The following is a 13,181-nucleotide window of genomic DNA, read 5'->3' as shown; positions in this document are numbered from 1 at the left end:
ATCTAGTACACAACCTTTAAGAAATATACCAATATTTCAAACCTAAATGAAAATACTTAATACTATTAACATTCTAAAATAACTTTCCAAAATTAGTTCATATTATATCATAGTTCTTTAAGATTCATAATGAACAGCAGCATAGTAGATGCTTTGAGAAGTCCTGCAGGAAATAAACCTGGTTTAACTTTGTTAAACCCTACGTTAACAAAACTCAACTGACCATAGATTTCCTTTCTTCATCCTACCACATACAAGCATTCTGAGGAATTAAATTTTAGAAAATGACAGTAAAATTTTTCTTCTTCTTAAGGGTTATATAAAAGTAAAGAGCAAGTAACAATTAAAAACAAAAGCCCTGGCCAGTTGTCTCAGTGGTAGAGCGTCAGCTGGGTGTGTGAAAGTCCTGGGTTCGATTCCCAATCAGGGCACACAGAAGAAGTGACCATCTGCTTCTCCACCCCTCTCCCTCCTTTCTTTCTCTCTCTCTTCCCCTCCCGTAGCCATGGCTCAATCTGGCTTGAGCGAGTTGGCCCTGGGCACTGAGGATGGCTCCATGGCCTTGCCTCAGGCACTGAAATAGCTTGGTTGCTGAGCAATGGAGCAGTAGCCTCAGGTGGGCAGAGTACTGCTCTGCAGGGGGCTTGCCTGGTGGATCTTGGCCAGGGTGCACGTGGGAGTCTGCCTCTACCTCCCTGCTTCTCAATTAATAATAATAAAAAAGTACCAAGCTTATATAATGTTAAAATTAAGAAAACATAAAATGAATTTTAAAATTAATATTGGTAAATATGCCCCAATTCAGAATTACAGTGAGGGAAGGTTGTTGATATATAAAGAAAGAATACAGATCAAAAATAGGAAAAGCATGTAGGAATAACATTTGAAAAGGGGTATGAGAAGAAACAGGATCACTGAAGGAAGACAAAAATGAAAGACTCAAGGGAATTAATGAAAAGTAAGTATCAGACTTAACAAGAGGTGGTTAGTAGTTATTGGATTCTTCAGATGTACTCTAAGAAAACGTTATTGATACATTTAAGAGTATCATTTACAGCTTTCAAGTTCCTAATTACTTACCAAAACCAAAACCAAATAAAGCAGATTATATAAAATCCTTGATAAGAACAAAGTAAAATATATTTTTTTGCTTGAAACTGAAACACGGCCCTGGCCAGAGGCTCACTGGAGTTTATAGCATCAGCCCAGTATGTGGACATTCCAGTTGATTCCTGGTCAGGGCACATAGGAGAAGTGGCCATCTGCTCCATCTGCTTCTCCCACCCTCCCCTCTCCCTTTACGTCCTCTTCCTCTCCTGCAGCCAGTGGCTCCACTGGTTCGAGCATGGCCCCAGGCACTGAGGATAGCTAGTTTAGTCTAAGCACATCAGCCTCAAATGCTAAAAATAGCTTGGTACTCGAACAGTGGGCCCAGACGGGGTTGCTAGGTGGATTCCAGTCAGGGCGCATGAGGGAGTCTGCTTATCTCCCTCTCTTTTCCCCATAAAAAACAAAAAAATCAAAACCTCAAACATGTGCTAATAATGAGAATAAAAAAAGGCAAAAGAGGCCCTGGCCAGTAGCTTAGTGGATAGAGTGCTGGCTGGGTTGTATGGATGTCTGAGTTTGATTCCCAGCCAGGGTACACAGGAGAAGCGACCATCTGCTTCTCTCCCCCTTCCACTCCTCTTTCTCTCTGTCTCCACCTCCCTAAGCCAGTTCAATTGGTTTGAACTTGGCCCCAGGTGCTGAGGATAGCTCCATTGGTCCAAATGTGTCAGCCCCATGCACTAAAAATAGCTTGGTACTTGAGCATTGGCTACAGATGGGGTACAGGGTGGATCCTGGTCAGGACGCATGTAGGATTCTGCCTTGCTATCTTCCCTCCTCTCATCTAAATAAAAATTAAAAAAAAAAAAAGTCAAGGCCCTGGCCAGTAGGCTTAGTGGTAGAGCATCAGCCTGTTGTATGCAAGTCCCAGGTTTGATTCCCAGTCAGGGCACACAGGAGAAGCGACCATCAGCTTCTCCACCTCTCCTACTACCCCTTCTCTCTTTCACTATCTTATTCTCTCTCTCTCTCTCCTTTTCTCTGTCTCTTCCCCTCCTACAGCCATGGCTTGAATGGTTCAAGCAATTTGGCCTCGGGTGCTAAAGATGGGTCCATGGCCTCGGCCTCAAGCACTGAAATAGCTTGGTTGCCGAGCAACAGAGCAGCAGCCCCAGATGGGCAGAGAATTATTGTCCCTTAGTGAGCTTGCCGGGTGGATGCCAGTTGGGTCGCTTGCGGGAGTCTGTCTCTGCCTCCCCTCCTCTCACACTGAATTGAAAAAAAAAAGAAAGAGGTGAGGGAATTAGCCATAGAGATAACTGAGAACAAAAGCTTTCTACACAGTGGGAGGAGCCAATGAAAAAAACTTGGGATGAAAAATTGCCCCCAGGATCTTAGAAAGGCAGCAAAAAGGTGAGTGTGGCACTGATCACTCTAGCGGGCAGAGTGATCAAGGAGGATATGTGATGGCATAGGTAACAATGAGCAGTACACTTCATGTAAAGTTTTGTAGGCTATTATAAGGAATTCTGGCTTTTACTGAGTGAAATGGGGGGTATTGATATAATCTGAATTATGTTTTAAAAGTATGAATCTTGCTGCTATATTGAAAGAGTGAAGTATATCTGAAACTAATACAATATTGTATGCCAACTGTAATTGAAAAATAAATTATTTTTAAAAAGTGAGCCGAGGTACAAAAATGGAACGGAGAAGAATTAGGAGCCTACCGCAGTAAATTCAGGTATTTGGACTAGAACAGAATTGGTGAGAAATGGCTGTATTCCAGATACTAGAAGGAAGCAAAAGGATTTCCTGATGAATTAGATAATCCTAAACATCTGCCTACCCTCCAAACTTCCTGATATGAAAGAGTGGATTAATCAATCTACACCAACTGTTTAGGCCTTTCCAGTGGTTTTTAGGTACTTGGAATGAACACATTCCTAACTTATACACTTGTATCTTAGAGATAAAGAATGAATGTGCAGTGTGCAGTGAAGTGAGGCTTCAACAGAGAAAGGATTCTAAATGTGCATACTATATCCTCAGTTTATATTTGCAGAAGTGTATCCTTACCTATAAAATAGACTTACTATGCTTTTAAGGTAAGATGTGAAGCACTCTGGTCTTAGAGACACTCTTAACAGTAGTTTCTGCTTAATTCACTGACTGTGACACAGAGAAATATTTGGGTTCTTAACCACTCCCTTCTTCTTCCTATAATTTAAGACCAGATATTTATCCTTTATTTCAAGATAGTCATCAGGATTATTGAAACTGAACAAATAAACATGTCAATGAAAATCATAGTATATACAAAGAGAAGTTACTTCCTTGACCCACCGGTTTTGAAGAGGTTGGGTATTTCACAGATATACTTGTTCTAACATTTCAATTGTAAGAAATGCCACAAAAAATCATTTTAGAAAATCCATTCCAGTTCCTTTGTTTCCACTAACACCTATATTTTCTTTAGTAATATTTTCTAATGCAAAATAAACTTTCCTCTCAGTAGTACAGTTTCTTTTTTTTCACTATTGCAAATTCCAATAAAATAGTATTTAACAAGTAACATTAATCAGTAAAGAAACTGTCTTCACATATTAGGTTAGGTTTCACTATTTCCTTAAAACTCTCCTCAATATTTCATACTGCATGAAGGTATCATAAGCACTATGCAATGCATTCAAGTTACGAGAAAGGTGAATGTAGAATCAAATTATACGTGCTTGGTACAATAAATCTTCATTAAGTTCCTTATCAAGCATGCCACTTGAAATATTTCAAATTTACTCATAGAAAAATAGGACTTGAAAGGTTTCTCAAAGGGTCATGCTTACACTTTCAGGAAGGACTTAGCAAAATCAAGGTAGAGCATTATCTACCTTTATTCTTAAAAATATTCAGTCTATGATCTCTTTCACAACAGAAGCAATTCTAATGACTAACCTAAACATCTCCTGATGCAATTTAAATCCTTTCCCTGAATAATTACTGACTCTCAAATATAAAATCTCATCTTTTAAGTCTTCTCTCAAAAAAATTTTTAAAGTGTTTTCAAGATAAATGTAGTTTTTTTTATTTTATTTTATTTATTTATTTATTTATTTATTTATTTTTACAGAGACAGAGAGTGAGTCAGAGAGAGAGGGACAGACAGACAGGAATGGAGCGAGATGAGAAGCATCAATCAGTTTTTCATTGTGAGACCTTAGTTGTTCATTGATTGCTTTCTCATATGTGCCTTGACCGTGGGCCTTCAGCAGACCGAGTAACCCCTTGCTGGAGCCAGCGACCTTGGGTTCAAGTTGGTGAGCTTTGCTCAAACCAGATGAGCCTGCACTCAAGCTGGCGACCTCGGGGTCTCGAACCAGGGTCCTCTGCATCCCAGTCCGACGCTCTATCCACTGTGCCACCGCCTGGTGAGGCTCAAGTAAGAATTTTAAACTGTATAACCTTCAGCTTTTCTTACTGCAACTGCTCAAACCAGACTTTACAGTGGCATTTTTTTATAATTTAAAAAATTTATTACAAAAAACTAGAAATAAGTTGCCTTAAAAATAGTTTCAAAAAATAGCCTGTACCTCGGAGTTAATATATATTACCACTCACTAAAATCTCTTCTATCCCACCCCACTGTAACCACTGATTTTAAACCAAAACAGAAAACAAAACAAAGAACAAATATGCAAATTCAATGAAAATAACAAAAACATCCTATGAAATTAGAAAATGTTTAAAGTTTAATCAATGTTCTATACTTATGGGCTAAAAGTAGGACTTTATGATAGTTTCAAAATTGTTTTCTCACATTCCCAGCCCCGCAAGGAAAGAATAAATGTTAAGATTGTGGAAGTGGGAATCTTCCATCCATCCCAGTTTTAGCTGGCCAAAATGAACACAAGTCTTTAAAGCTATAGGAATGTGTTGGGTCAAGTACTTAAAGGAAGGTAGAGCATACATGTTAGCCTTTAAAGATATAGTCAACTCAAGTAGTCACTAATACTTTTGTATACTTAAGTGCAAATCAATTATACAAAGTTAAAGGAAGAAGCACAAGCCTAATTTTTCAATGTATTTAATAATCTTATCCAGTAATAATTCAAAGAAACAACTGATTAAGATCAACTATAATTAGCCAAACTATTCAACACAGTTCATGAGTGCGAGTATAACTTCCTAAGGACCTAAATAACACTAAAGAGATATTATTATTATTTTAATTAATTTATTTATTTTAGAAAGGAGAAGGGCGAGAGAGATAGAAACATCAATCTGTTTCTGTATGTGCCCTGACCAGGGATCAAACCAGCAACCTATACATACTGAGATGATACTCTGACCATCTGAGTTATGTGGCCAGGGCAAGAGGTATTATTTTTATTAATACACACACACGCACACACACACACACATACACACACAAACTTTTTTTTTTTTTTTTTACAGAGACAGAGAGTCAGAGAGAGGGATAGACAGGGACAGACAGGAACAGAGAGATGAGAAGCATCCATCATTAGTTTTTCATTACACATTGCAACACTTTAGTTGTTCATTGATTGCTTTCTCATATGTGCCTTGACCGCAGGCCTTCAGCAGACCAAGTAGCCCCTTGCTCGAGCCAGCGACCTTGGGTCCAAGCTGGTGAGCTTTTGCTCAAACCAGATAAGCCCGCGCTCAAGTAGGCAACCTCAGGGTCTTGAACCTGGGTCCTCGGCATCCCAGTCTGATGCTCTATCCACTGCGCCACCGCCTGGTCAGGCTCAAATATTTTTATTAACCTTTTCCCCCCATTTACAAGATTCATGTTTTCTTTATTTCTTACTTCTCTTATTGACTAAAGCTATGACATAATAATTCTATCCTCAACTAACTCATGCCTTAATATTTCTGCCTGTAACAATGATACAAAAATAGGTGGTATGTTGATAGACTATTATTAATAAAAGCAGAACAAGCATACAATACTACGTTGTTTAAAGAAGTAATTTTCTTAGTAAGTTTAAAGTGCTCTCGGTAAGAGTCATCAATGCTATTTTGAAAAAAATTAATCACTGAAATATAGTTGAATCATATAAGAAAATTAGACTTATATTACTGAAGTAAAAACATGAGAGTAATAAAGCAGAATTGTCTAGAATTACCTTTCAAGAGCTGCTCTTCGTTTTTCTACAAACTCAGTGGATGATAGATCTTCTTTACCCACTTTGACCTTGGTCATGCCTTTAAAAAAATCAAATGAGACTCATGATGATTTTGTTATTATGGGACATTCTTTTATAGTCATTTCTGCCTAATTTAAAATACACTTTAAATCTGAACTTGACAATGCTCCTAAACTTATAATCAATATCATATTTTTTAAAAATTAAAACTCATGATATATTAACTCTACTTGGTAAGTACTTACAAATAAAGCAGAGTTTGAGCTGTGTCTGTAGTTTTCTGACCTATAACTTTTGGATTCCTTATCTGTTATATATTATACTCCTGGTAAATTAAAATGTGTCCGCAGTTCAATGGATTTGAAATTAGCAAATTTAATCTCAATTAATACTTTCATTTCTTATCAATAATTAAGATTCTTTACCTCGGGGACAAAAAAAATAAAAATAAGTGTAATCCATGAATTTGCTAAATATTATCACTTGCAGATTCTAAGAGCATGTTGTTTATCATAGCTGTTTTATAATTTAAACAATTTCTTTCACAGAGAAATTTAGAACTCTTCAAACTAAAAAATAAAAATCATGTTAATTTCTCTATTGGCAATTTCAATTTTAACACTAATACATCAGACCAAAGATTCTTCTTGCTTTTCTCGTTCTTTTCTTTCAAAAATCAATTCTACAGAAGTACTGGTATATGCTACAACATACATAAATCCTGAAAATATTATACTGTGAAAGAAGCTTGTTACAAAGGACCATAATATTATATGATTCTCTTTATATGAAATGTCCAGAACAGGCAATTTATAGAGAAAATAAACTCTGTGATTGCTTATGACTGGGGGGATGGGGAAATTAGAGGATGATAGCTAAGGAGGTAATACAAATATTCTAAAATGAATGTGGTGATGTATGGACAACTCTGAATATATTAAAAGGCACACTTGAAGTGGATGAATTGTATTAGCATGTAAATTATATGTCAATCAAGTCATTAAGTGGGTTATCTAAAACCATGTCACTTTTACTCAGGGTGGTATAGCTGGTGAATAAACATATATCACCTATGAATGTTCCATTTAACTTAATTCCTCTGAAATAAAATAGTTTAAAAAATAAAACTCAAACACCTACCATGAATGTACCACAAGATGTGTGGGATGCTAATTATTTCACATATTGTTTCCGTGAAGAAATCCTTACCAAGATATAGTTCTTTGCTTTTACTTCCTTCAAGGTTCTTTTGCTCATGCTATTTCCTAGAGGTGATCTTTATACACCATGGTGGCAAATTAAAAATAAAAATATCTTCCTCTAACCAGTTACCTTCTAAACGTTTCAACTTTGTTGCTCTTTTCTAAAAGCTTACTAAAATAGTGTATTTAAGTCAACTAAGGTTCTATAAAAGTGTAGTAACCATTATGTGCTAATGAAAACTCCTCTTCCTTCAGTAGCAGTCATAGCTTCCCAGCAGAGAAGTTACTCTTTTTTTCACCAACCCATTATCACTGTTTGTTATTTGAAAACCACTGATTATATAATTAAAGGAGCATCCATATGTTAAATATTTCTTAGATAATGTGTTCCTTTTTCTTTTTTTGAGAGAGAAACAGAGAGACAGACAAGAAGGGGGGAGAGGTGAGAAGCATCAATAGTTGCAGCACCTCAGTTGTTCATTGATTGCTTTCTCCTATGTGCCTTAACAGACGGGCTCCAGCCGAGCCAGTGACCCCTTGCTCAAGCCAGCGACCATGGGGTCATGTCTATGATCCCAATGCTCAAGCCTGCAAGCCCACGCTCAAGCCAGTGAATTCTGGGTTTTGAACCTGGCTCCTCAGTGTCCCAGGCCGATACTCTATCCACTGAGCCATTGCCTGATGAGGCAATGTATTCCTTTTTACTTAAAAAAAAAAGATGAACAATATGAAATTTTTAAATGACTGCTTCTCTACTTGGTTGGCTGATAAAAAGCTCTGAAAGTAATTTGTTGCCCACCTTTAACAATTGTTCAGATTTATGCATACTTTGAGAAAACTTTATATTGGCTTCTTACTATTTGATTATTATTCCTGTTTATCTTTTTAAAAAATAAAACTGCATTATATGTACTTGTTTCAAATCCTTTAAGAGTAATGTGGTGTATATATAATTTAAAACAATTTAATCCTTAAATGTGTATTAGACAATTCTACAATCACACAGTGTTACGTTAGATTATTTTTTAAAACTAAAAGGTTTTCTATATTAGGTAAAAAATAAAAGCAAACCATAATTGTACTGAAAAAACAATAACAACAACAATAACAACAAAAAACATACCAAAATTGAAGCAGAATAGAACAGTGGTAAAGCATAGAAGCTCTGGAATAAATGGTCAGCTGGCATTTAAAAGTTCAGCTCTGGGACCCTGGCCGGTTGGCTCAGTGGTAGAGCGTCGGCCTGGCATGAAGGAGTCCCGGGTTCAATTCCCGGCCAGGGCACACAGGAGAAGCGCCCATCTGCTTCTCCACCCCTCCCCCTCTCCTTCCTCTCTGTCTCTCTCTTCCCTTCCCGCAGCCAGGGCTCCACTGGAGCAAAGTTGGCCCGGGCGCTGAGGAAGGCTCTATGGCCTCTGCCTCAGGCGCTAGAATGGCTCTGGTTGCAACAGAGCAATGCCCCAGAGGGGCAGAGCATCGCCCCCTGGTGGGCATGCCGGGTGGATCCTGGTCAGGCACATGCGAGAGTCTGTCTGACTGCCTCTCCGTTTCCAACTTCAGAAAAATACAAAAAAAAAAAAAAAAAAAAAAAAAAAAGTTCAGCTCTGCTTCTTAATAGCTGTATGACATGGGGCATGTTACATAACCTTGATGAACCCTAGCTTCCTTATCTATTATATAAGGACAATTTAAGTTAACCTCCTAAAATCATTCTGAGGATTAAACGAGAATGCCCATAAATTAGTGTAATGCCTTAGGCACAGTAAGTACTCAATGAATGTTAATTATTCTGATATTTTAACAGGCTACCCTCGTCATACCTATGAACAATTTTAACATAACTGTGTCACTGTCCCCTGATACCCTTTGTAGGCTGTCAAAATCAGTAGCAGAAAAGGATGCTCTAAAAATTTAGTTTCTATTATCAATTTATAAGTGCTATTTATTTATTCATTTTTAGCAAGAGAGATAGAGACAGAGAAAGGGACAGATAGCGATGGACGGACAGGAAGGGAGAGAAATGAGAAGCATCACTTCTTCGATGTGGCACCTTAGTTGTTTATTGATTGCTTTCTCATATGTGCCTTGACATAGGGGCTCCAGCTGAGCCAATGACCTCTTGGGCTCAAGCCAGCAACCATGTGGTCATGTCTATGATCCCACGCTAAAGCCAGCGACCTCAGGGTTTCAAACCTTGGTCCTTTGCGTCCCAGACTGACACTCCATCCACTGCACCACTGCCTGGTTAGGCTATATGTGCTATTTATTATACTGCAATCACATGTGGAAGGTTGAAGATTATAAAGGCAAAATATTAATTTGAAACACAATGAACCTGAGTATAAAAATTTAGTTTTTAAATATTTTATTTTTTGGTCAATGTTTAAAGACTAAACTAGCAGCAGCATATCTAGCCACCAAAATAAGAGAAATAATTTGTTTTCTTCTTTTGATATTAAAAAAGTTACATGACTTTAAAGTCAAGAAAAAAAGGATATTAATAAATCATTTATGATACAACTTTAATTTTTCTAGAAAGATAGCAGGATGCTGAAAGATACCAGTGTGCTAGTTTAGAGAAGAGAGAAATAAAATTATTAACCAGATCAGCAGTTCTCAAAGTAAGGTCAGAATACCTGGAAGGTTTCAGAGACACTTTTTGAGGTGAAGGAGGATAGTGCAAAGAAGCCTATTCCCAGAATTATATTATTTGTAATTTTTACTCTCATTCTTTCATTAAAGCTCAGTTATATGATGTGTATGTCACAACAGATTGAGCGCAGAAGCAGATATGAGAATATAACTATCTTCTATTAAGCCAGAAATAAAAGATATTTGTAAAAATGAAAAACAAAAACAAAAAAAACCCAAGCTTTTAATTTTTGTCTTACAAAAATTGTTTTGACCAAATTTTACCTGTTAACAGGTAGTTTATTTTTAAATGAATTAATAAATACAATTTTAAAACATTCTCACCTATAATAAATATCAGTATAGCTCACAAAAGCTCTTTATAGAGTTCTCAATAAATTTGAAGAATATGTCTTGAGAGCAAGAAGCTGAAAAATTACACAATTAGATTTTTGAATTAAAAAAATACATAAATCCATTCCAATATATCAGGTTTCAAAATCATAAAACTGTTCTTCAAGCTAAATGCTAGAAAAAGTAAAATAACAATTTAAAGATCAGAAAAATTCACTTTAGGCTATTTTTCTAAATAATAATCATGTATAAAAAATCTAATGTAAGGCAAATAAAAATCTATGGCTGAAAATATTGGAAAAAATACTACAAAATTTTACGCGATAACAGATATCTTAATGGTGAGACATTAAGAGTTCTCTTTTGTAATTTTTTGCATATTCTTAACTCTTCTTCTATTACTTGTATAAGTAGCCATGTTTTTAAACATTACATTGAGGTACAGAATTAGCTCCTGAGTGAAGCTAGATCAAATCTTTTTAGACAATATATAGCTTGAGAGCCAAGCACCTCAATCCCTTAAAAAACATTAACATGCTAATAACATTAAATACCCTCTAAATGTAACTCAGTAATATGGTACTCTAATGACCCTAAAAGGTTAGTTTTCAATTGCCTTCGATTTGGCAAATACTGACCCAATATTTAATATCATTGTATTATATAAACCAAAATCCTCAGGTGTTAGAAAATAAAACTGTTAGCTTATACAGTCTTCAGTTGGTGAATAATTATCATAAATGGAATATTTAAATTCAGTATTTCTAGACATTATGAAATGTCATAATAAATGACCATGAAATCTACAAATCTATACAGTTAAAAGTGAACTAATACAGTAACAAACAGAAGTTATTTTTTTTCACACTTACCTACTATACTCTTTTCTGGAGCTGGTGGCACAATATAACCAACATGTAAATACTTGCTTGCTAACTTGCTATGCAAACCGAGAAAGTCACTAAATCTTCTTTTAACTGAAAATTCACTCTTACTGAACATGGAAAGAGAAGTCTACAAGTGAAAAAGAGGTATTTCAAATTCTGAATACTAAACAATTATTCAGAAGTCAATGTCATACAGAAATGTGAACATACATATGTATACACACAGGTCTACTTTACAAAAGAATCCAGAGTAGCTAACTAATGTGGTATACAAATTGCTAACAAATGAAAAAAACCTAAATCACACATTTTTTATAGAATCTTAAGAGGACAGAAAATATTTGCTTTACCACATCCTTGACTTATCTTATTGATTCTATTCATAGTTATTATGCTAATGATTCTTAAATCTTTACCTCTGACCCAGATCTCTTTTGACCTTCAGTCCAACATATCGAAATGCTGCTCAAGGTACACCATGTAAATCTCACTGACACCTCGAATTCACTGCATTTTCTTCTCTGGAACGTAAGTTCCAAAGGGAAAGACACTTGTCTATATTGTTTACTGTTATGCCCTAGTGCTAAGAAAATAGCCTAACCCATGGTAAAGTGTTAAATTATCTGTAAATGAATTACCAAATCACAGCCCTATCCACACTGTGTTTTTCCACTTGCTCTGCCTTTTTTTCCAGGATCACCCAAATACCACAAGTTCCTCTAGTGAGGAACATAGGCATTTCCTCTTTCCTTATTCCTTATATCTAAGCCCTATCGATTTTACCTCCTACACAACTCCAGAAACCATTCATTCATTTATTATTGATTTGAGAGAGAGACAGAGACAGGAAGAGAGAGGGAGGAGAGAGATGAAAAGCATCACTCATACTTGCTTCACTTTTGTTGCTTCTCATCTGTGCCTTGACAGGGGGGGAGGGAGGGGGACGACGGACGGACACAATGACTCAAGCTGAGCCAGTGATCCCTTAAGTCAGTGACCTTGGGATCATGTCCTTGATCCCAGGCTCAAGTCAGCGACCCTGTGCTCAAGCCAACGATCTCAGGGTTTCAATCTGGGAACCTCAGCGTCCCAGGTTGACACTCTATCCACTGGGCTACCACACATCAGGCTCAAGAAACCATTTACTTTGCTTTACCCCACAACCAAATTGTTAACATAATGTATTACTTCTCACAGCTAAGACTGCTACTGACCCTCTCTCTCTTTAAGACTTGAAGGCCTACAATCCTTTAGGGATTGCAAGTAGAATCCTGATTTCTACTTTGATAGTCCCAATTCCTACTGAGTTAAGAGATCTTTCTAAACCAAAAATCTAGTGCCATACTCTTGTTCAATCCTCCTCAATGGCTTCTCATTATCCTCAAGATGAAGTTTAGATTCCTTAAGGTGGCTGTTCAAAATAGAGGGCAGCTTACTGGCAAACAATTCAATCAGGTATCACTTCTTGTAGGTGCTAGAAGGCACAATGCTTTCTTGACTTCTGGCTTTTACACAAGCAAATTCCTCTGCCTGGAACATGCACTCTCCTTTCTTCCCTCACCATCTTCCCTAGTGACTCCTCCTACCTTTGTTTATTAGTAGCCTTCCTGCATACATTCAAAGAATACTCTATCTACCAAACCACTCACAACTAATCTGCAATCTTTACTGGACGGTCACCCTGTAAAGACAGGGATTATACTTTAATTATCCTTGTACTACATATAGTGAGGGCTCAGTATTTTTTAAAAGAGCAAAAGGCTCACCTTTGTTGTTACTCTATATGCCATGTAAGCATTCATGCCATCACCTATAAGAAAAGTTAAACAATATCATTAAAAACATAAACTTAGCCACACACACACACAAAAGATAACTATGTGAGGTAA

At 36.7% G+C, this 13,181-nt stretch overlaps 1 protein-coding gene across 1 annotated transcript in view; it reads right to left on the bottom strand.

The window, feature by feature from the left end:
- Positions 1-13,181, bottom strand: part of SNX2 (sorting nexin 2) — a 72,064-nt gene that overhangs the window by 21,067 nt on the left and 37,816 nt on the right. The window contains exons 5-7 of the mRNA XM_066274188.1: positions 13,059-13,102; positions 11,278-11,419; positions 6,198-6,276 (exon numbers count right to left, since the gene is read on the bottom strand). Of these exons, the coding sequence (XP_066130285.1) occupies positions 6,198-6,276; positions 11,278-11,419; positions 13,059-13,102 (265 nt within the window). The remainder of the gene's footprint in view (positions 1-6,197; positions 6,277-11,277; positions 11,420-13,058; positions 13,103-13,181) is intronic.

This window comes from Saccopteryx bilineata, chromosome 4, assembly GCF_036850765.1.
Source record: "Saccopteryx bilineata isolate mSacBil1 chromosome 4, mSacBil1_pri_phased_curated, whole genome shotgun sequence".
NCBI classification, from domain to species: Eukaryota; Metazoa; Chordata; class Mammalia; order Chiroptera; family Emballonuridae; genus Saccopteryx; species Saccopteryx bilineata.
This window is presented reverse-complemented; position numbering and strand designations above follow the sequence as displayed.